This window comes from Saccoglossus kowalevskii, chromosome 2 (genome assembly GCF_978046115.1).
Source record: "Saccoglossus kowalevskii chromosome 2, keSacKowa6.1, whole genome shotgun sequence".
In the NCBI taxonomy this organism is placed as follows: Eukaryota; Metazoa; Hemichordata; class Enteropneusta; family Harrimaniidae; genus Saccoglossus; species Saccoglossus kowalevskii.
This window is the reverse complement of record NC_140642.1, coordinates 28,026,473-28,052,382: the sequence shown is the minus strand read 5'-3', so window position 1 is coordinate 28,052,382 and position 25,910 is coordinate 28,026,473. Positions and strand designations below refer to the sequence as shown.

At 36.7% G+C, this 25,910-nt stretch overlaps 1 protein-coding gene across 1 annotated transcript in view; it reads right to left on the bottom strand.

Annotated features, from left to right (window-relative positions):
• The window catches only part of LOC100373184 (neutral alpha-glucosidase AB-like), a 35,429-nt gene that overhangs the window by 1,192 nt on the left and 8,327 nt on the right, over positions 1 to 25,910 (bottom strand). The window contains exons 9-24 of the mRNA XM_085493976.1: positions 22,674 to 22,847; positions 22,259 to 22,320; positions 21,316 to 21,393; positions 21,032 to 21,107; positions 20,060 to 20,186; positions 19,650 to 19,873; positions 16,314 to 16,410; positions 16,017 to 16,118; positions 15,826 to 15,884; positions 14,943 to 15,127; positions 14,574 to 14,638; positions 14,136 to 14,212; positions 13,428 to 13,502; positions 13,058 to 13,171; positions 10,624 to 10,733; positions 10,055 to 10,152 (exon numbers count right to left, since the gene is read on the bottom strand). Coding sequence (XP_085350102.1) covers positions 10,055 to 10,152; positions 10,624 to 10,733; positions 13,058 to 13,171; positions 13,428 to 13,502; positions 14,136 to 14,212; positions 14,574 to 14,638; positions 14,943 to 15,127; positions 15,826 to 15,884; positions 16,017 to 16,118; positions 16,314 to 16,410; positions 19,650 to 19,873; positions 20,060 to 20,186; positions 21,032 to 21,107; positions 21,316 to 21,393; positions 22,259 to 22,320; positions 22,674 to 22,847 — 1,723 coding nt within the window. The remainder of the gene's footprint in view (positions 1 to 10,054; positions 10,153 to 10,623; positions 10,734 to 13,057; positions 13,172 to 13,427; positions 13,503 to 14,135; positions 14,213 to 14,573; positions 14,639 to 14,942; positions 15,128 to 15,825; positions 15,885 to 16,016; positions 16,119 to 16,313; positions 16,411 to 19,649; positions 19,874 to 20,059; positions 20,187 to 21,031; positions 21,108 to 21,315; positions 21,394 to 22,258; positions 22,321 to 22,673; positions 22,848 to 25,910) is intronic.

The following is a 25,910-nucleotide window of genomic DNA, read 5'->3' as shown; positions in this document are numbered from 1 at the left end:
GGTGATATCAAGGTTTGTAGGCATCTATCATACTAACACTGTGTATGGTGATATCAAGGTTTGTAGGCATCTATCATACTAACACTGTGTATGGTGATATCAAGGTTTGTAGGCATCTATCATACTAACACTGTGTATGGTGATATCAAGGTTTGTAGGCATCTATCATACTAACACTATGTATGGTGATATCAAGGTTTGTAAGCATCTATCATACTAACACTGTGTATGGTGATATCAAGGTTTGGAGGCATCTGTCATACTAACACTATGTATGGTGATATCAAGGTTTGTAGGCATCTATCATACTAACACTGTGTATGGTGATATCAAGGTTTGTAGGCATCTGTCATACTAACACTGTGTATGGTGATATCAAGGTTTGTAGGCATCTATCATACTAACACTGTGTATGGTGATATCAAGGTTTGTAGGCATCTATCATACTAACACTGTGTATGGTGATATCAAGGTTTGTAGGCATCTATCATACTAACACTGTGTATGGTGATATCAAGGTTTGTAGGCATCTATCATACTAACACTGTGTATGGTGATATCAAGGTTTGTAGGCATCTATCATACTAACACTATGTATGGTGATATCAAGGTTTGTAGGCATCTATCATACTAACACTATGTATGGTGATATCAAGGTTTGTAGGCATCTATCATACTAACACTATGTATGGTGATATCAAGGTTTGTAGGCATCTATCATACTAACACTATGTATGGTGATATCAAGGTTTGTATGCATCTATCATACTAACACTATGTATGGTGATATCAAGGTTTGTAGGCATCTATCATACTAACACTATGTATGGTGATATCAAGGTTTGTAGGCATCTATCATACTAACACTGTGTATGGTGATATCAAGGTTTGTAGGCATCTATCATACTAACACTGTGTATGGTGATATCAAGGTTTGTAGGCATCTGTCATACTAACACTATGTATGGTGATATCAAGGTTTGTAGGCATCTATCATACTAACACTGTGTATGGTGATATCAAGGTTTGTAGGCATCTGTCATACTAACACTATGTATGGTGATATCAAGGTTTGTAGGCATCTATCATACTAACACTATGTATGGTGATATCAAGGTTTGTAGGCATCTATCATACTAACACTATGTATGGTGATATCAAGGTTTGTAGGCATCTATCATACTAACACTATGTATGGTGATATCAAGGTTTGTAGGCATCTATCATACTAACACTATGTATGGTGATATCAAGGTTTGTAGGCATCTATCATACTAACACTATGTATGGTGATATCAAGGTTTGTAGGCATCTATCATACTAACACGATGTATGGTGATATCAAGGTTTGTAGGCATCTATCATACTAACACGATGTATGGTGATATCAAGGTTTGTAGGCATCTATCATACTAACACTATGTATGGTGATATCAAGGTTTGTAGGCATCTATCATACTAACACTGTGTATGGTGATATCAAGGTTTGTAGGCATCTATCATACTAACACTGTGTATGGTGATATCAAGGTTTGTAGGCATCTGTCATACTAACACTATGTATGGTGATATCAAGGTTTGTAGGCATCTATCATACTAACACTATGTATGGTGATATCAAGGTTTGTAGGCATCTATCATACTAACACTATGTATGGTGATATCAAGGTTTGTAGGCATCTATCATACTAACACTATGTATGGTGATATCAAGGTTTGTAGGCATCTATCATACTAACACTATGTATGGTGATATCAAGGTTTGTAGGCATCTATCATACTAACACGATGTATGGTGATATCAAGGTTTGTAGGCATCTATCATACTAACACGATGTATGGTGATATCAAGGTTTGTAGGCATCTATCATACTAACACTATGTATGGTGATATCAAGGTTTGTAGGCATCTATCATACTAACACTATGTATGGTGATATCAAGGTTTGTAGGCATCTATCATACTAACACTATGTATGGTGATATCAAGGTTTGTATGCATCTATCATACTAACACTATGTATGGTGATATCAAGGTTTGTAGGCATCTATCATACTAACACTATGTATGGTGATATCAAGGTTTGTAGGCATCTATCATACTAACACTGTGTATGGTGATATCAAGGTTTGTAGGCATCTATCATACTAACACTGTGTATGGTGATATCAAGGTTTGTAGGCATCTGTCATACTAACACTATGTATGGTGATATCAAGGTTTGTAGGCATCTATCATACTAACACTGTGTATGGTGATATCAAGGTTTGTAGGCATCTGTCATACTAACACTATGTATGGTGATATCAAGGTTTGTAGGCATCTATCATACTAACACTATGTATGGTGATATCAAGGTTTGTAGGCATCTATCATACTAACACTATGTATGGTGATATCAAGGTTTGTAGGCATCTATCATACTAACACTATGTATGGTGATATCAAGGTTTGTAGGCATCTATCATACTAACACTATGTATGGTGATATCAAGGTTTGTAGGCATCTATCATACTAACACTATGTATGGTGATATCAATGTTTGTAGGCATCTATCATACTAACACTGTATGGTGATATCAATGTTTGTAGGCATCTATCATACTAACACGATGTATGGTGATATCAAGGTTTGTAGGCATCTATCATACTAACACTATGTATGGTGATATCAAGGTTTGTAGACATCTATCATACTAACACTATGTATGGTGATATCAAGGTTTGTAAACATCTATCATACTAACACTATGTATGGTGATATCAAGGTTTGTAGGCATCTATCATACTAACAATATGTATGGTGATATCAAGGTTTGTAGGCATCTATCATACTAACACTGTGTATGGTGATATCAAGGTTTGTAGGCATCTATCATACTAACACTACGTATGGTGATATCAAGGTTTGTGTATGCATCTATCATACTAACACTACGTATGGTGATATCAAGGTTTGTAGGCATCTATCATACTAACACTACGTATGGTGATATCAAGGTTTGTATGCATCTATCATACTAACACTATGTATGGTGATATCAAGGTTTGTATGCATCTATCATACTAACACTATGTATGGTGATATCAAGGTTTGTAAGCATCTATCATACTAACACTGTGTATGGTGATATCAAGGTTTGTAGGCATCTATCATACTAACACTATGTATGGTGATATCAAGGTTTGTAGGCATCTATCATACTAACACTATGTATGGTGATATCAAGGTTTGTAGGCATCTATCATACTAACACTATGTATGGTGATATCAAGGTTTGTAAGCATCTATCATACTAACACTATGTATGGTGATATCAAGGTTTGTAAGCATCTATCATACTAACACTACGTATGGTGATATCAAGGTTTGTAGGCATCTATCATACTAACACTATGTATGGTGATATCAAGGTTTGTAGGCATCTATCATACTAACACTGTGTATGGTGATATCAAGGTTTGTAGGCATCTATCATACTAACACTATGTATGGTGATATCAAGGTTTGTAGGCATCTATCATACTAACACTATGTATGGTGATATCAAGGTTTGTAGGCATCTATCATACTAACACTATGTATGGTGATATCAAGGTTTGTATGCATCTATCATACTAACACTATGTATGGTGATATCAAGGTTTGTATGCATCTATCATACTAACACTATGTATGGTGATATCAAGGTTTGTATGCATCTATCATACTAACACTATGTATGGTGATATCAAGGTTTGTAGGCATCTATCATACTAACACTATGTATGGTGATATCAAGGTTTGTATGCATCTATCATACTAACACTATGTATGGTGATATCAAGGTTTGTAAGCATATATCATACTAACACTATGTATGGTGATATCAAGGTTTGTAGGCATCTATCATACTAACACTATGTATGGTGATATCAAGGTTTGTATGCATCTATCATACTAACACTATGTATGGTGATATCAAGGTTTGTAAGCATCTATCATACTAACACTATGTATGGTGATATCAAGGTTTGTAGGCATCTATCATACTAACACTGTGTATGGCGATATCAAGGTTTGTAGCCATCTATCATACTAACACTATGTATGGTGATATCAAGGTTTGTAGGCATCTATCATACTAACACTATGTATGGTGATATCAAGGTTTGTAGGCATCTATCATACTAACACTATGTATGGTGATATCAAGGTTTGTAGGCATCTATCATACTAACACTGTATGGTGATATCAAGGTTTGTAGGCATCTATCATACTAACACTGTGTATGGTGATATCAAGGTTTGTAGCCATCTATCATACTAACACTATGTATGGTGATACCAAGGTTTGTAGGCATCTATCATACTAACACTATGTATGGTGATATCAAGGTTTGTAGGCATCTATCATGCTAACACTACGTATGGTGATATCAAGGTTTGTAGCCATCTATCATACTAACACTATGTAAGGTGATATCAAGGTTTGTAGGCATCTATCATACTAACACTATGTATGGTGATATCAAGGTTTGTATGCATCTATCATACTAACACTATGTATGGTGATATCAAGGTTTGTAGGCATCTATCATACTAACACTGTGTATGGTGATATCAAGGTTTGTAAGCATCTATCATACTAACACTATGTATGGTGATATCAAGGTTTGTAGGCATCTATCATACTAACACTATGTATGGTGATATCAAGGTTTGTAGGCATCTATCATACTAACACTATGTATGGTGATATCAAGGTTTGTATGCATCTATCATACTAACACTATGTATGGTGATATCAAGGTTTGTATGCATCTATCATACTAACACTATGTATGGTGATATCAAAGTTTGTAGGCATCTATCATACTAACACTATGTATGGTGATATCAAGGTTTGTATGCAACTATCATACTAACACTGTGTATGGTGATATCAATGTTTGTAGGCATCTATCATACTAACACTGTATGGTGATATAAAGGTTTGTAGGCATCTATCATACTAACACTACGTATGGTGATATCAAGGTTTGTAGCCATCTATCATACTAACACTGTATGGTGATATCAAGGTTTGTAGGCATCTATCATACTAACACTACGTATGGTGATATCAAGGTTTGTATGCATCTATCATACTAACACTATGTATGGTGATATCAAGGTTTGTAGGCATCTATCATACTAACACTGTGTATGGTGATATCAAGGTTTGTAGGCATCTATCATACTAACACTATGTATGGTGATATCAAAGTTTGTATGCATCTATCATACTAACACTGTGTATGGTGATATCAATGTTTGTAGGCATCTATCATACTAACACTGTATGGTGATATCAAGGTTTGTAGGCATCTATCATACTAACACTACGTATGGTGATATCAAGGTTTGTAGCCATCTATCATACTAACACTGTATGGTGATATCAAGGTTTGTAGGCATCTATCATACTAACACTACGTATGGTGATATCAAGGTTTGTAGGCATCTATCATACTAACACTGTGTATGGTGATATCAAGGTTTGTAGGCATCTATCATACTAACACTGTGTATGGTGATATCAAGGTTTGTAGGCATCTATCATACTAACACTGTGTATGGTGATATCAAGGTTTGTAGGCATCTATCATACTAACACTGTGTATGGTGATATCAAGGTTTGTAGGCATCTATCATACTAACACTATGTATGGTGATATCAAGGTTTGTAGGCATCTATCATACTAACACTATGTATGGTGATATCAAGGTTTGTAGGCATCTATCATACTAACACTATGTATGGTGATATCAAGGTTTGTAGGCATCTATCATACTAACACTATGTATGGTGATATCAAGGTTTGTAGGCATCTATCATACTAACACTATGTATGGTGATATCAAGGTTTGTATGCATCTATCATACTAACACTATGTATGGTGATATCAAGGTTTGTAGGCATCTATCATACTAACACTATGTATGGTGATATCAAGGTTTGTAGGCATCTATCATACTAACACTGTGTATGGTGATATCAAGGTTTGTAGGCATCTATCATACTAACACTGTATGGTGATATCAAGGTTTGTAGGCATCTGTCATACTAACACTATGTATGGTGATATCAAGGTTTGTAGGCATCTATCATACTAACACTGTGTATGGTGATATCAAGGTTTGTAGGCATCTGTCATACTAACACTATGTATGGTGATATCAAGGTTTGTAGGCATCTATCATACTAACACTATGTATGGTGATATCAAGGTTTGTAGGCATCTATCATACTAACACTATGTATGGTGATATCAAGGTTTGTAGGCATCTATCATACTAACACTATGTATGGTGATATCAAGGTTTGTAGGCATCTATCATACTAACACTATGTATGGTGATATCAAGGTTTGTAGGCATCTATCATACTAACACTATGTATGGTGATATCAAGGTTTGTAGGCATCTATCATACTAACACGATGTATGGTGATATCAAGGTTTGTAGGCATCTATCATACTAACACGATGTATGGTGATATCAAGGTTTGTAGGCATCTATCATACTAACACTATGTATGGTGATATCAAGGTTTGTAGGCATCTATCATACTAACACTGTATGGTGATATCAATGTTTGTAGGCATCTATCATACTAACACTGTATGGTGATATCAATGTTTGTAGGCATCTATCATACTAACACGATGTATGGTGATATCAAGGTTTGTAGGCATCTATCATACTAACACTATGTATGGTGATATCAAGGTTTGTAGACATCTATCATACTAACACTATGTATGGTGATATCAAGGTTTGTAAACATCTATCATACTAACACTATGTATGGTGATATCAAGGTTTGTAGGCATCTATCATACTAACAATATGTATGGTGATATCAAGGTTTGTAGGCATCTATCGTACTAACACTGTGTATGGTGATATCAAGGTTTGTAGGCATCTATCATACTAACACTACGTATGGTGATATCAAGGTTTGTGTATGCATCTATCATACTAACACTACGTATGGTGATATCAAGGTTTGTAGGCATCTATCATACTAACACTACGTATGGTGATATCAAGGTTTGTATGCATCTATCATACTAACACTATGTATGGTGATATCAAGGTTTGTATGCATCTATCATACTAACACTATGTATGGTGATATCAAGGTTTGTAAGCATCTATCATACTAACACTGTGTATGGTGATATCAAGGTTTGTAGGCATCTATCATACTAACACTATGTATGGTGATATCAAGGTTTGTAGGCATCTATCATACTAACACTATGTATGGTGATATCAAGGTTTGTAGGCATCTATCATACTAACACTATGTATGGTGATATCAAGGTTTGTAAGCATCTATCATACTAACACTATGTATGGTGATATCAAGGTTTGTAAGCATCTATCATACTAACACTACGTATGGTGATATCAAGGTTTGTAGGCATCTATCATACTAACACTATGTATGGTGATATCAAGGTTTGTAGGCATCTATCATACTAACACTGTGTATGGTGATATCAAGGTTTGTAGGCATCTATCATACTAACACTATGTATGGTGATATCAAGGTTTGTAGGCATCTATCATACTAACACTATGTATGGTGATATCAAGGTTTGTAGGCATCTATCATACTAACACTATGTATGGTGATATCAAGGTTTGTATGCATCTATCATACTAACACTATGTATGGTGATATCAAGGTTTGTATGCATCTATCATACTAACACTATGTATGGTGATATCAAGGTTTGTATGCATCTATCATACTAACACTATGTATGGTGATATCAAGGTTTGTAGGCATCTATCATACTAACACTATGTATGGTGATATCAAGGTTTGTAGGCATCTATCATACTAACACTATGTATGGTGATATCAAGGTTTGTATGCATCTATCATACTAACACTATGTATGGTGATATCAAGGTTTGTAAGCATATATCATACTAACACTATGTATGGTGATATCAAGGTTTGTAGGCATCTATCATACTAACACTATGTATGGTGATATCAAGGTTTGTATGCATCTATCATACTAACACTATGTATGGTGATATCAAGGTTTGTAAGCATCTATCATACTAACACTATGTATGGTGATATCAAGGTTTGTAGGCATCTATCATACTAACACTGTGTATGGCGATATCAAGGTTTGTAGCCATCTATCATACTAACACTATGTATGGTGATATCAAGGTTTGTAGGCATCTATCATACTAACACTATGTATGGTGATATCAAGGTTTGTAGGCATCTATCATACTAACACTATGTATGGTGATATCAAGGTTTGTAGGCATCTATCATACTAACACTGTATGGTGATATCAAGGTTTGTAGGCATCTATCATACTAACACTGTGTATGGTGATATCAAGGTTTGTAGCCATCTATCATACTAACACTATGTATGGTGATATCAAGGTTTGTAGGCATCTATCATACTAACACTATGTATGGTGATATCAAGGTTTGTAGGCATCTATCATACTAACACTACGTATGGTGATATCAAGGTTTGTAGCCATCTATCATACTAACACTATGTAAGGTGATATCAAGGTTTGTAGGCATCTATCATACTAACACTATGTATGGTGATATCAAGGTTTGTATGCATCTATCATACTAACACTATGTATGGTGATATCAAGGTTTGTAGGCATCTATCATACTAACACTGTGTATGGTGATATCAAGGTTTGTAAGCATCTATCATACTAACACTATGTATGGTGATATCAAGGTTTGTAGGCATCTATCATACTAACACTATGTATGGTGATATCAAGGTTTGTAGGCATCTATCATACTAACACTATGTATGGTGATATCAAGGTTTGTATGCATCTATCATACTAACACTATGTATGGTGATATCAAGGTTTGTATGCATCTATCATACTAACACTATGTATGGTGATATCAAAGTTTGTAGGCATCTATCATACTAACACTATGTATGGTGATATCAAGGTTTGTATGCAACTATCATACTAACACTGTGTATGGTGATATCAATGTTTGTAGGCATCTATCATACTAACACTGTATGGTGATATAAAGGTTTGTAGGCATCTATCATACTAACACTACGTATGGTGATATCAAGGTTTGTAGCCATCTATCATACTAACACTGTATGGTGATATCAAGGTTTGTAGGCATCTATCATACTAACACTACGTATGGTGATATCAAGGTTTGTATGCATCTATCATACTAACACTATGTATGGTGATATCAAGGTTTGTAGGCATCTATCATACTAACACTGTGTATGGTGATATCAAGGTTTGTAGGCATCTATCATACTAACACTATGTATGGTGATATCAAAGTTTGTATGCATCTATCATACTAACACTGTGTATGGTGATATCAATGTTTGTAGGCATCTATCATACTAACACTGTATGGTGATATCAAGGTTTGTAGGCATCTATCATACTAACACTACGTATGGTGATATCAAGGTTTGTAGCCATCTATCATACTAACACTGTATGGTGATATCAAGGTTTGTAGGCATCTATCATACTAACACTACGTATGGTGATATCAAGGTTTGTAGGCATCTATCATACTAACACTATGTATGGTGATATCAAGGTTTGTATGCATCTATCATACTAACACTATGTATGGTGATATCAAGGTTTGTAGGCATCTATCATACTAACACTGTGTATGGTGATATCAAGGTTTGTATGCATCTATCATACTAACACTATGTATGGTGATATCAAGGTTTGTAGGCATCTATCATACTAACACTATGTATGGTGATATCAAGGTTTGTAGGCATCTATCATACTAACACTGTGTATGGTGATATCAAGGTTTGTAGGCATCTGTCATACTAACACTATGTATGGTGATATCAAGGTTTGTAAGCATCTATCATACTAACACTATGTATGGTGATATCAAGGTTTGTAGGCATCTATCATACTAACATTGTATGGTAATAGGTCTGAGCTGCAGTCATTACAATGACATGTATAAATGTACTCACCGTCACAGTGGATCTGAGCTGTAGATGGCTGCTGCTGTAATCCCATAATAACTACTCTTTCTAACCACGACTTGGTCGTAAATTCATTACTAACAGGCCTGCAGAATAAATATTGTCATATGATGACTAAAGTACATACACTACTTCAATTAGTTTAACACAGGACAGTAAACACAGATGCAAAATAGGTTGACAGCAATAACTGAATGATTGAACCCCAACTAACAACCCCCCCCCCCCCCCGTTTTGTCTGTCGAAAATTGACAATATTGACAATATACCACTTTCTTGCGTCTTCAAGGCATGACCGAGAAATAGTACACTCAATTAAAAGCAACATAGCTGCCAGAAAACAAACTGACTTTTACCAGTAACCCATCCAGTGTGAAGTTTGTAGCAAATTTCAAATAAATCAGTGTTTTTTTTAAATTAATTTGCATATGTATAATATTATGTTTTGTTTTTCTTCAACAAATGCATGCATGGAACTCAAAACATAACTATGTTCTACACTATGTCTGATGGCTACTAATGAAATTCAAGTAATTGACATTAAAACTGATACTCACTGAGCAATTAATTTATTCTCGGAAAACTGTAGCTCAATAAAGAGATATTTTCCTGCTTTGTAATCAAATGTATGACCATCATCAATATATAATTCACCATGAGCTGTACCCTATATAACAATAGAATTTGGAATAAACATATCATCTGTACTATCACAGGTAAGAGATATTAGAAAGAATATACAGGTAATGAAGGATCTCCAACTGACTGTGATATTGAATTTATTGTGTGTAGTAATTTTTGCCATGAAATACATCAGAATCGGAATCAAGGATTCATAGGGTGTTATATTTTCATTTGCATATTGAAATGCTGTTCCCTTGAGTATAGTTTATCTTCATTTCTCAGTCACCGCTAAACAATACAACAATTGGAGATCAATATACATTTATGGTTTTTATAAACACTTTGGAGGCAGATCTATCGACAATTTTAAAAGAATTCAGCAACTGATAACATTAAGGAAGCTAATCCTATGCGTTACTAAGTTGAGGTTTGAAGAATTAGAAAAAATCAAGAAATGACGTAACAATTTCAAATTTTGAGTGCATCATCCTATTAGATCAATAGCCTATTAGATAACGGGAGTGAGACATCAACAATATTCTATTGGCTGTATCACATAAAACATGCATGATATATGGGTTAAAATGACATACAGGCATGATACATGGGTTAAAATGACATACAGGCATGATACATGGGTTAAAATGACATATAGGCATGATACATGGGTTAAAATGACATATAGGCATGATACGTGGGTTAAAATGACATATAGGCATGATACATGGGTTAAAATGACATATAGGCATGATACATGGGTTAAAATGACATATAGGCATGATACATGGGTTAAAATGACATATAGGCATGATACATGGGTTAAAATGACATACAGGCATGATACATGGGTTAAAATGACATACAGGCATGATACATGGGTTAAAATGACATACAGGCATGATACATGGGTTAAAATGACATACAGGCATGATACATGGGTTAAAATGACATATAGGCATGATACATGGGTTAAAATGACATATAGGCATGATACATGGGTTAAAATGACATATAGGCATGATACATGGGTTAAAATGACATATAGGCATGATACATGGGTTAAAATGACATACAGGCATGATACATGGGTTAAAATGACATACAGGCATGATACATGGGTTAAAATGACATATAGGCATGATACATGGGTTAAAATGACATACAGGCATGATACATGGGTTAAAATGACATATAGGCATGATACATGGGTTAAAATGACATACAGGCATGATACATGGGTTAAAATGACATACAGGCATGATACATGGGTTAAAATGACATACAGGCATGATACATGGGTTAAAATGACATACAGGCATGATACATGGGTTAAAATGACATATAGGCATGATACATGGGTTAAAATGACATACAGGCATGATACATGGGTTAAAATGACATACAGGCATGATACATGGGTTAAAATGACATACAGGCATGATGCATGGGTTAAAATGACATACAGGCATGATACATGGGATAAAATGACATACAGGCATGATACATGGGTTAAAATGACATACAGGCATGATACATGGGTTAAAATGACATACAGGCATGATACATGGGTTAAAATGACATACAGGCATGATACATGGGATAAAATGACATACAGGCATGATACATGGGTTAAAATGACATACAGGCATGATACATGGGTTAAAATGACATACAGGCATGATACATGGGATAAAATGACATACAGGCATGATACATGGGTTAAAATGACATACAGGCATGATACATGGGTTAAAATGACATACAGGCATGATACATGGGTTAAAATGACATACAGGCATGATACATGGGTTAAAATGACATACAGGCATGATACATGGGTTAAAATGACATATAGGCATGATACATGGGTTAAAATGACATATAGGCATGATACATGGGTTAAAATGACATATAGGCATGATACATGGGTTAAAATGACATACAGGCATGATACATGGGTTAAAATGACATACAGGCATGATACATGGGTTAAAATGACATACAGGCATGATGCATGGGTTAAAATGACATACAGGCATGATACATGGGATAAAATGACATACAGGCATGATACATGGGTTAAAATGACATACAGGCATGATACATGGGATAAAATGACATACAGGCATGATACATGGGTTAAAATGACATACAGGCATGATACATGGGATAAAATGACATACAGGCATGATACATGGGTTAAAATGACATACAGGCATGATACATGGGTTAAAATGACATACAGGCATGATACATGGGTTAAAATGACATACAGGCATGATACATGGGTTAAAATGACATACAGGCATGATACATGGGTTAAAATGACATACAGGCATGATACATGGGTTAAAATGACATACATACATCTTTGTTTACAGCAACAACTAGAGTGTATGGATCATCTTGCATCAATGTTGAACTGCGACGAACTCTCTCTTTACGAGGAATAATACTACCACCACGCTGAAATACTGGAATCTAAATAAACATAATTTTACATATTGATGGTACATTATAATACAAATGTCATTGTGGATTCTTCAGTTGATTGTCTGTCTGTGTGTCTGTGTGTGTGTGACGACTCACAATATAGAAACTATCATACACATATAGGAATACTACCGTATAAATAAATCCTTTTCCAGGATCTATGGGGTCCTTACTGGTCATTGTTTGTGTTTTTTTTCAATGTAGTACTATAAAATCTACTTTTGAGGCCACGACCAAAACTTACCTTATTGAGAGGTGCACTTATACTGATTAAACCTTTGCCAGTATAAACTTTATGGTTGTCAACATCATACCATACCTGGTAATGAAAAACAATACACTTTAGAACCATACAGAGACAACTGTACCTCCTTTACTTTATTGACAGACAGACATACAGACAGGCAGGTAGGTAGGTGGGTAGGTCAACTTACAGACTTACACCCCCTTCCTTGATGACCACTTTGTGCTGGCCTTTCCTACTTACAAAATACAATTTACTAGAAAAATGGAAAATCTGTCTGAATTGCATCTTTGTACTTGATTCAGTGAAAAGAACTATTTAATTCAAATCTGAGGTGGCTAGATACTCTGGTCGCTTTGAAGATATGATTCTCAGTTTATGGCTGCTGGAGGACATGTCACTAATTACATACGGGTATGAACAATTGTCTATACAAATTTCATTCTCAATCAGAACCTTGGTTACAGGCAGCTTCCATGTACAGCATTAGCCTGTTTCAGTAAGGCATGCTCTAATCAGTTGACAAATTCCATCAGATAAAAATGGAACATGATTGGTTAATTAGATGTAGCAGCCATAAACCATTGACATCAGAGGCAATCAGAACCTCTACCTACATCACATGTAAATCAGATTGAAGAATGTGTATAGAGTTTAACATTTAGTTAACTGATGTAAAAAAAAAAAAAAAAGTACAGATTAGATTACCTGTCCCTGTCCTGGGAAATAAACATTTACTGAATATGTGGCTGCATCAGTAACTGGATGAACCAACAAACTACTCCCTGAAACAAACAATATAAAGAACATTTGACTCATTGTCTATCTATCAATAATAGTTAAAGCTGGGAGACAATTTTCAATTTTTGCAAAAAGTAAAAAAAAAAATACAAAATTAGCAAATTACTAAAACACTGGATAAATGATTAGTAGAAAATAACCAAAGAGACCTACAAATTTGGCTAAAAGTTTAGTAGAAGATAATCGAAGGGACATATAAATTTGGCTAAAAGATTAGCAGAAGAATTTCCCAGGTCACTTACATGTACAAGTTGACAGATGAGAGAAGCATTCAGATTGGAGCAAAATAGATTATAAATATGTATGGGCAAATATGGGCCTGTATTTTAATGTAGGTATTCTCACCAATTAAATATTCATCTTCAATAGAAAAAGTGTCAACATCATCAGGAAAATCAATCCATAGAGGTCTGAAAAAAGGCAAAAATATTAGATCCAATTATTCATGGTCGGATAAATCAAATATTCAATGAAGATGCCAAATTATGTGAATTGTGACAAATGTACATTTCTTAGAATCACAAACAACCTGTCGCACAATGTGATGTGGGAATTACACAGTACATTACACAATGTCTCAGGACCTGTGAAAATTCATACATTTTGAAAACGCTTTTGTAATTTACATGTGGCAGTTAATCATCGATTGGTTGCACTGTGTTTAATGCCATTAACTTTCATGGTAGTAGTCTGTGTGTCAGTGGTGCAATTTACCTCATAACTGGTTTACCATCCAAAGATGACTTGTAAAACTCTGTATACCAGAACGATAACAGTGAATATCGGGCCCTGATAACATCACGAATTATCTTTACATTCTCTTCTGGATGTAACCATGGTTCCCGTCTCCTGGTGTCTAAATGAGCATGGGCTCTGAAAAATGGTTGGTAGGCACCAGCCTATAAGAAATTAAACATTATTCAGAGTTGTCAATTCAGGTGGTAAGAAGGACAATATGTAATGGGAATTTTGGTTCATAATACTAAATTAAGACCTATATTCGAATCAAAGAAAGATTAGAAAGAACTATCGTGTGCTGGAGGGTATTGAGGGCAATGACTACAGGCCTAAAATAGATACAAGAAACAATTATGAGTTAATATTAGAAATAGCGATTTCATAATCTACATAATCAAAGTTGATTAAAACTTAAAAACAAAAGTACACATGATTGAAAATTAGGTAATAATATTTTGCAAAAAAGATATTGATATGCACTTAATAGTTCAACACCAAATGTCTATAGATATATAATTTTTTTTGAAATCCATATAATGATAATTTATGCAAATTAGGCAATAATATGCATATACTCAATTTCAAAATCAATCAGGTCTGTGGAGTATTGCAGAGTATCTATGCAGCAACTGTCATTAAAATCTATTGCGATATTTCTTGAGATGTCAATGGAAAAGCATACAATTGGTAAATTTTTAAATAAATATTTAATATGTAAACATTTTAATCAATAACTATTAAGGTCTGTAGATAATTTCAGCGCCAAGAAGAATAATTTTTATAATTAGTAACCCATTTTGAATTTTAGTGACTAAATCCATAAGCTTGCAGTGTATAGTAGTTTTATACTAGTACTGACCTGATACCATCTGGTCAACAGTTCTAACTCAGGATTTTTGAAGAAGCCACCAACATCAGCTGTTCAGAATGAAAATAAATATAAATTACTGTAGAATGGCTTACTTGTTTCAGATTTACTAACCAACACCAAGTACATATTTGTTACAGATCAAAAGATTTCAAATTAGGAAAATTTTCTCAGATGCTTACCACCAATAAATGTGACACCAGTTATGCTTATGGATAGTAACATAGGTATTGAAATCTTTAGATGCCCCCATTCAGCTGAATTATCACCAGTCCACACAGCACCTAATCAATAAAATTGGAGAAACATCAATAGACAGTAACAAAACATTGAAATATTTAGAAACTCTTTACTATTTAGCAAATATTTAAAAAGCTTTTCTATAATGTTATTAATTTCTGGAGTCTCAAACGCATAAAAATGCTGAACATTCACTTGTTTCTAAAGTTTTGATATTTAATGCTTGTCATCTAACTCACCAGATCTCTGAGATCCTGCGAAGAATGCTCTGGATAACACAAATGGCCTTTCATTTCCACCGCTTCTTCTGATCTGGCCTTCAGCAGTTGCCATGGGCTGCAAAAAAATAATCGAATGTTTGAGTTGAAATATTCACTCACTGCGAGATCTTGGGTATTGTAAGACAGGCATGAACTGAATGTTCAATAATTAGATTTTCAACCTCCATTCCTTTTTTTTCATAGCTCAATGCACCGATCTTTCTGAGGGGAATATGACATTGAGATACTGAGCCCTAATATCAACCAAATAGACCAAAACACTTGTTGAATCTTGCACAATGCCCTGACGCTACTACATCGCTATGACCTTTGCTAGTCCCGTTGTTACGTTTGATTACATGCATAACACACGATCTTGCAGTGATAAGAAAATGGTCTATTAACCTGGTACATTTCATAAGTATTATATAGGTTTCTATGTTTCCATCCACCATAATGTATTACATCTTTATGCATGGTAACTTCAGCAGATTTAACTTACCTCGTACATTCCATAAATATTATGTACATCTCTATGTTCCCATCCACCATAATGTATTGCATCTTTATGCATGGTAACTTCAGCAGATTTAACTTACCTGGTACATTCCATAAATATTATGTACATCTCTATGTTCCCACCCACCATAATGTATTACATCTTTATGCATAGTAACTTCAGCAGATTTAACTTACCTGGTACATTCCATAAATATTATGTACATCTCTATGTTCCCATCCACCATAATGTATTGCATCTTTATGCATAGTAACTTCAGCAGATTTAACTTACCTGGTACATTCCATAAATATTATGAACATCTCCATGTTCCCATCCACCATAATGTATTGCATCTTTATGCATAGTAACTTCAGCAGATTTAATTTACCTGGTACATTCCATAAATATTATGTACATCTCTATGTTCCCACCCACCATAATGTATTGCATCTTTATGCATGGTAACTTCAGCAGATTTAACTTACCTGGTACATTCCATAAATATTATGTACATCTCTATGTTCCCACCCACCATAATGTATTGCATCTTTATGCATGGTAACTTCAGCAGATTTAACTTACCTGGTACATTCCATAAATATTATGTACATCTCTATGTTCCCACCCACCATAATGTATTGCATCTTTATGCATGGTAACTTCAGCAGATTTAACTTACCTGGTACATTCCATAAATATTATGAACATCTCCATGTTCCCATCCACCATAATGTATTGCATCTTTATGCATAGTAACTTCAGCAGATTTAACTTACCTGGTACATTCCATAAATATTATGTACATCTCTATGTTCCCATCCACCATAATGTATTGCATCTTTATGCATGGTAACTTCAGCAGATTTAACTTACCTGGTACATTCCGTAAATATTATGTACATCTCTATGTTCCCATCCACCATAATGTATTACATCTTTATGCATGGTAACTTCAGCAGATTTAACTTACCTGGTACATTCCATAAATATTATGTACATCTCTATGTTCCCATCCACCATAATGTATTACATCTTTATGCATGGTAACTTCAGCAGATTTAACTTACCTGGTACATTCCATAAATATTATGTACATCTCTATGTTCCCATCCACCATAATGTATTACATCTTTATGCATGGTAACTTCAGCAGATTTAACTTACCTGGTACATTCCATAAATATTATGTACATCTCTATGTTCCCATCCACCATAATGTATTACATCTTTATGCATGGTAACTTCAGCAGATTTAACTTACCTGATACATTCCATAAATATTATGTACATCTCTATGTTCCCACCCACCATAATGTATTGCATCTTTATGCATGGTAACTTCAGCAGATTTAACTTACCTGGTACATTCCATAAATATTATGTATATCTCTATGTTTCCATCCACCATAATGTATTACATCTTTATGCATGGTAACTTCAGCAGATTTAACTTACCTGGTACATTCCATAAATATTATGTACATCTCTATGTTCCCATCCACCATAATGTATTGCATCTTTATGCATAGTAACTTCAGCAGATTTAACTTACCTGGTACATTCCATAAATATTATGTACATCTCTATGTTCCCACCCACCATAATGTATTACATCTTTATGCATGGTAACTTCAGCAGATTTAACTTACCTGGTACATTCCATAAATATTATGTACATCTCTATGTTCCCATCCACCATAATGTATTGCATCTTTATGCATGGAAACTTCAGCAGATTTAACTTACCTGGTACATTCCATAAATATTATGTACATCTCTATGTTCCCATCCACCATAATGTATTACATCTTTATGCATGGTAACTTCAGCAGATTTAACTTACCTGATACATTCCATAAATATTATGTACATCTCTATGTTCCCACCCACCATAATGTATTGCATCTTTATGCATGGTAACTTCAGCAGATTTAACTTACCTGGTACATTCCATAAATATTATGTATATCTCTATGTTTCCATCCACCATAATGTATTGCATCTTTATGCATGGTAACTTCAGCAGATTTAACTTACCTGGTACATTCCATAAATATTATGTACATCTCTATGTTCCCATCCACCATAATGTATTGCATCTTTATGCATGGTAACTTCAGCAGATTTAACTTACCTGGTACATTCCATAAATATTATGTACATCTCCATGTTCCCATCCACCATAATGTATTGCATCTTTATGCATGGTAACTTCAGCAGATTTAACTTACCTGGTACATTCCATAAATATTATGTACATCTCTATGTTCCCATCCACCATAATGTATTGCATCTTTATGCATGGTAACTTCAGCAGATTTAACTTACCTGGTACATTCCATAAATATTACGTACATCTCTATGTTCCCATCCACCATAATGTATTACATCTTTATGCATGGTAACTTCAGCAGATTTAACTTACCTGATACATTCCATAAATATTATGTACATCTCTATGTTCCCATCCACCATAATGTATTACATCTTTATGCATGGTAACTTCAGCAGATTTAACTTACCTGGTACATTCCATAAATATTATGTACATCTCTATGTTCCCATCCACCATAATGTATTACATCTTTATGCATAGTAACTTCAGCAGATTTAACTTACCTGATACATTCCATAAATATTATGTACATCTCTATGTTCCCATCCACCATAATGTATTACATCTTTATGCATAGTAACTTCAGCAGATTTAACTTACCTGATACATTCCATAAATATTATGTACATCTCTATGTTCCCATCCACCATAATGTATTACATCTTTATGCATGGTAACTTCAGCAGATTTAACTTACCTGATACATTCCATAAATATTATGTACATCTCTATGTTCCCATCCACCATAATGTATTGCATCTTTATGCATAGTAACTTCAGGTCCATTAAATACAGAAGGTTCATTCATATCATTCCATGTAAATAAAGATAATGTTGAACCCTCATAAGATGACAAGTCCATTTTATCAGCCCACCAATCACGTATCACTAGATCAGTAAAATCCAACCAGAATGATGTACCTAATGACAATCAATAAAGATAGATAGAAACCATCATGACATTGGTAGCACATTACTCTAATGGTATTAATGCCGGAGTTGAAGAGCATTGACTGCGTATTACTTTCATCATGGTCTAAGTGCCTGATAAGCTTATAATATTATTTGAGACTAAGTATGCAAATAATCTTGATTTGTAGTACTTACCTGGCCAACACCATCCTTCATAGTCATTACCATCTTTATTTTTCACAAAGTATCCTAAATTCTTAGCTTCTTTGTAAATATGATAACTATCATGCATTTTGATATGCGGATCAATGATTGTAACCATCTTTAAAATAAATAAAAATAAAATAATCAAACCATGCATTAGTTATCAATTCTAAGAAATATAGTTTTGTTTTGTTGTAAAAGAGTTGGAACATAAACATGTCAGTGATATGGATTTTGTAGCTAATGCTTGATTATGATGACTTTTTAACATTAAAATTATTGACATTCATTCATCTTGTAGCTAACGACTACTTGTCCATATTGAGAGATATTGCTCTGGAACAAAACAAAATGGCCACCGATAGACCATTTTGTATATCTATAACATGATGTATATTGCCATTTTAAATCCCATAATGTCTAATGTATGTACCAATGACTGAGATCCAGTTCCGGAATGCCAGAAATGCTTGATTTTGATGATTTTTTTTAGCACAAAAAAGGCATATGTATAATATTATGTATGATGTATGTGTAAAGTTTGAATGTAATCGGTCCAGGCATGTCTAAAATATAGGTACGCACATACGCACGCACAGAGGTCAACTCCCGGTTTTCGAATGAGGACTAAAAATGGTGATATATACAATGTGATGGCTAATATATACAATTCGTGGCCTACCTAGTGCAGCCAATACAATTCGTGGCCTACCTAGTGCAGCTGATACAATTCTCGACCTACCTAGTGTAGCCGATACAATTCTTGGCCTACATAGTGTAGCCGATACAATTCTCGGCCTACCTAGGGTAGCCAGTACAATTTACAGCATACCTAGGGTAGCCAATACAAATCTGAGCCTACCTAGGGTAGCCAATACAAATCTGAGCCTACCTAGGGTAGCCAATACAAATCTGAGCCTACCTAGGGTAGCCGATACAATACTAAGCCTAAAACTTACTTACCTTTCTACTCTTAGCAGCTAAGTTATTCTGCATGTCAATTGGGGTGGGAAATTTAGTACTGTCCCATGTGAAGTATCTGAAAATCAAATTTATCACTGTCAATGAAAGTCATGCAGTGTGAACAGAAAATATGGAGATTATTCTGTATCAGCAACAGCTTCCAAAGAATTGCTAGTCCGTACATTATGGGCAGTATGTGGTGTGATGGTATAGAATGAATACAGGACATTATGGAGGCAGTGATAAACATGTGCTGATCATTTGTGACTTGGAATAGTCATTACCTTTTTCCATCTGTGTGTTCTATATCTAACCATAGTACATCATACGGAATATCATAAACATCAAAATTAGTGTCTACACTGTAAATATAAAAGCATGAGAGTAAATCATGTGATTAATAAATTATACAAATTAATATATGTATATGTAGATTTTAGGTCAAAATAATTCAGTACTGAATACTATACTCGTACAAAATCATGTGCAGTTTGTCAAATATACTAGAGAAAGATTTATGCAAGCTTTGAATAAGGCTGATTGATTACATCATACAATAACAGCAGAGATTACTAATTACTGAAAGTTGGTTGCTACATGCAATAATACGTTCTGCAGCTATTCATAAAAATGGCAGCACAAACATATAGTCTGCATGCTGTGCTAGAAAGTGCATGCTGTGCTACAACAGCATGGAGACTTTGTAGCATACATGTAGCATGCAGACTTTGTAGCACAGCATGCAGACCTTGTAGCACAGCATGCAGACTTTGTAGCACAGCATGCAGACTTTGTAGCACAGCATGCAGACTTTGTATCACAGCATGCAAACTTTGAAGCACAGAATGCAGACTTTGAAGCACAGAATGCAGACTTTGTAGCACAGCATCCAGACTTTGTAGCATAGCATCCAGACTTTGTAGCATAGCATCCAGACTTTCTAGCATAGCATCCAGACTTTCTAGCATAGCATCCAGACTTTCTAGCATAGCATCCAGACTTTCTAGCATAGCATGAATAGTCAAAAGTTATTAAGGTGTGTATATGGTGCTTTCAATCAAACAAATTTTTCTCTATGACAATGAAAGCGACTGGTGGTAAAAAAAGGTTAACTGAACTTTTCGTTGCAGGTTCTGGTTAAAACGCTGCTCTTGTATATTTTGCTATTAATCTTGGACAATAACCTACATAAACAATGAACTTGAACATAAATGTTGCTTGACTTACGATTTGACATCCTCTTCATCATTATAGTTCCATCTGCATTGGTGATATGCTATGGAAAACATCTGAAACATTTACATTGATAAAACACATGTAAATAATACCTAGCTCAGGTCAAAGGTCAAAGGTCAAACCTGCATATACCGGTAGTGCATATAGGACATATAATACTTAAGTTTGTTATTTCCTTAACTAATATATTCAACTCACTTGTGGTAGCTGAGTTGTTGGTTATTCCGTTAAAGAGAGGGTGTCATCACCTGCACATGTGGCAAAAGGTCATAGAATGTTGTTGTTTACAAACAAGCATCTACCCATGAGCCTTTGCATTTTAAGCATGCGTTGTTATCATTGCTTGGGACTCAGTTCACATGTGCAGGTGATGAACCCTCCCCTTTATCTAATATATTTAACTCACCGGTGGTAGCTGTGTTGTTCCAGTCAGACTTGCATATTGTTTGAATAAATCATCATTAGTAGGTCCAAGAAGAACAAAGACATCAATAATGCCGCTCTCTGACATCCAATGTGTGTCGGTCTGTGGAACATCGCCCTCACCCTTCACATAATCCATCAGTTTACCAATGACAGTCTGCAAACAACAAATTTAACATTGGTCACTGTATATGATTTGGGGGCTGTCACAAAACCAGTGACTCCGGTCAGTCAAAATGACTATTTTGAACTGTAGGCAGAGTCAGACACCGATAGATTGCGGGTTTGAGGGCAGCATGCTTTCGAAATAAAGACTGAAACAGTTCTACATGAGACCTGGAAACTTCCAAGGACTGCTGATTGTAGAGAAATCTGTCCACAAAAATGCAGAGACCGACTTACCACCTATGCGCAAGGATCCTTGTGGTCGTTCAGGCTGGGTCAGCAACCAGAATCTGACCCGCTACGACGGGACCCAACCTAAAAGAGGTCCTCCTCAATGGATTGGGTGTCTTTTAGGTAGGAGTTGATAAGACGTTCACGTTCCCCAGAAGCCTGCCCTCAGAAAATGTTGGAGGGGGGCATCTGACGCTAGCGCTAGTGAGTTAGCAATCGCACAGACCTCATGCGCTTGTACTTGGTGTCTCTACAAGCTCTGTGTCGAGAAAGTTAAAGTATTATATACCTCTGATACAGTGGCAGTAATCCACCTGCCGATGGAAGCCGGGGAGACCGGCCTATCCAGCCTGCCTGGGCCGTAAACAAAGACATGTGCTTGGCACCCCATCTTGAATCCCCAGTACGGTTTTGGTAGCAACTCAGTGCTCAAACCGGGTAGAGAAGCAATTCCTCCTGACCCTCAGGGGGATGGCAATCGGGTGAGGATCATGTCCTGGGATTTGGTTCTTGGCGAGAAACCCGATTCGTGTCTTTAGCACAACTTGATTGTCCCTAAAGGCGGTACATTGTCCGAGAAGGACAATGCCCCCAGTTCTGACCGACGCCTACCTGAGGCGAGAACCAGTAGGAAGACTATTTTTCACGTAAAAAATGAGTAGTGTTGATCGGAGAGGCTCAAAGGGCAGTCTGCTTAGAGCGGACAACGCAACCGACAAATCCCAATTGGGCGGTTCCCTTGTACAGGGTCTCAGCCTCTGATATGGAAAGCAGTAAATAGTCTCCTAATAATAGGAAATAAAAGTCTTGTTCCCAAAGCGTTCTCAATGGTGGGGGACAAGGCCGACCTGTAGCCAACAATTGATGCGAAGGACAAGCCCACTTTGTCAAACAGGTGGAGGAAGGAGTCTGCTACCTGGCCAATAGAGGGATGGTATGGATCAATCTACCTTCCGCTACACCAATCAGTGTATGCTTACCACCTAGAATTGTAGGCAGTGTTGGTGGAATCCCTGTTGGCAGCCACCTCAGATAAACCTTTCATCTGTGCGAATCTACTGAGAGCCTCTATGCGTGTAAGTGATACACGTTGGTTGGCTCGTTGGTAGCGTGCTGTCCGGTTGGGACGGCAGGTCCAGTAAGTCTGGAAGCACTGCTGGTGTTTCGACTAACATTTCTAACAGAAGTGGAAACTAGGCTTTGGTTGGCCAATTTGGTGCGACCAATGACAATATGCAGGTGAGCAACAAGCTTGAAATAGCTATACCAAGCCTACCTCTGTGTCAAACTCCATGCCCAGGAACACCAACTGTTGCGTTGGGTAGGGATGGGACTTGGCTGATTTACTAAAGAGCCCAACTGGTGAAGTAAATCTTGTGTTAGCCTTACTTGCTCGGCTAATAACCCCTTGTTAGAGTTATGTAATAACCAGTCGTCTAGGTACGGATTGATGTGTACCGACGTTTGGTGGAGCAGCAGCACCACCTGTTCCATCCATTTAGAAGGCTGTGCATAACCCGAAAGGGGACACTCGAGATTCGACTACTTGGCCCAGCTGGGTGATTCGAAGAAGATGGCAACTCGCCGGGTGCATCGGTATGTGCAGGTAGGCCCCGCTTAAGTCTAGTCTGAGGCTAGCAAGTTGAAACGGTGGATGGAGAGAAGAACGCTGAATGGAGTCTCCATGCCGACCGATCAAGGAGCATGTACTGATTCAGTCTGCCTCGGTCCAGAACTGGATGCCCGCCACCTGTAGATTTGGTACTATGAACACATTTGAGTATAAGCCTGGACTTAACGCCGGCTGATCTACCTTGTGTATGGTGCCTTTTTTCAGCAACTGTCTACTTCCTGTCTGATTGCTTCCGCCTTGCGGGAGTCCCCTGGCAGTAAACTGATGGGGAAGATGGAGATTTCAGCGGTATCCTGTAACCATATGTCACCACCTGGAAAATCCAGGGATCAGTCACCCGCTGCCTCCAAACCGGACTATACCAGTGCAATCTGTGTGCGACAGGGATATGTGGCCATGGGTTGGCAGTTGCAAGGTGTGGGTGCTCTCTTCTCCCATGAGGTGAGTTTCTCCAAGGCCTGCGGTAGTCACGAAGTTGTGACCTGGCCACTCACCGAACACATGCCTGCTCCCCCGGTCGCAGAGGTAAGCATCAAGCGTCAGAGCCACCACCTGGTCACTTCTTTCTTGGGGGCGCGCCGCTACTCTTCCCTTCCGTGGAAGGGTATGAGCGCTTGCATAAGATTTACGGATGGAAGACTCCGAGGAGCCGCCCGAGGTACCGGTTGTATCCAACGCTAGCGAACTGTCTCCTTTCACCTTAAATATGCGAGCGAGAGCGTGTTTAACTGTGCGTTTTATGACAGGGTCGGTTCCCTCTGGGGACGCCCGTGGGTTGTTAAGAAGGAGTCAAAACCCACAGTGGAGCCCGGACTCAAGTGTAAATTCCTGGCTGGCTGAAAGTAGGGGGAATCGCAACGTGTGCCCTGACCCGAAAGCCCTGTCCTGAAATCAAAGGCTTGGCTGCCAGCATCCCTGCTGGCATTCAGTGCCCGAGGTCTCAGAGGAGACCCGGTGCAACTTGCCTGAGCCTCGGCCTCACCCAAATCAGCGGAAGAGTCGCAGCTGGGAACGGGGGGTCCCCGGAAGAGACATGTTTTGAATGCGAGCGATGCTTTTGTGTTTCTTCCTGCTTGCCGACTGAGGGACCGCAGTGGAGACAGCTCGCTTCGACTGCATCTGATCTACCCGAGCTGCCAGGGACGCAATTTGCCCTCATCTCGGAGGCAAACTCGGCACCGTGCGAGGACA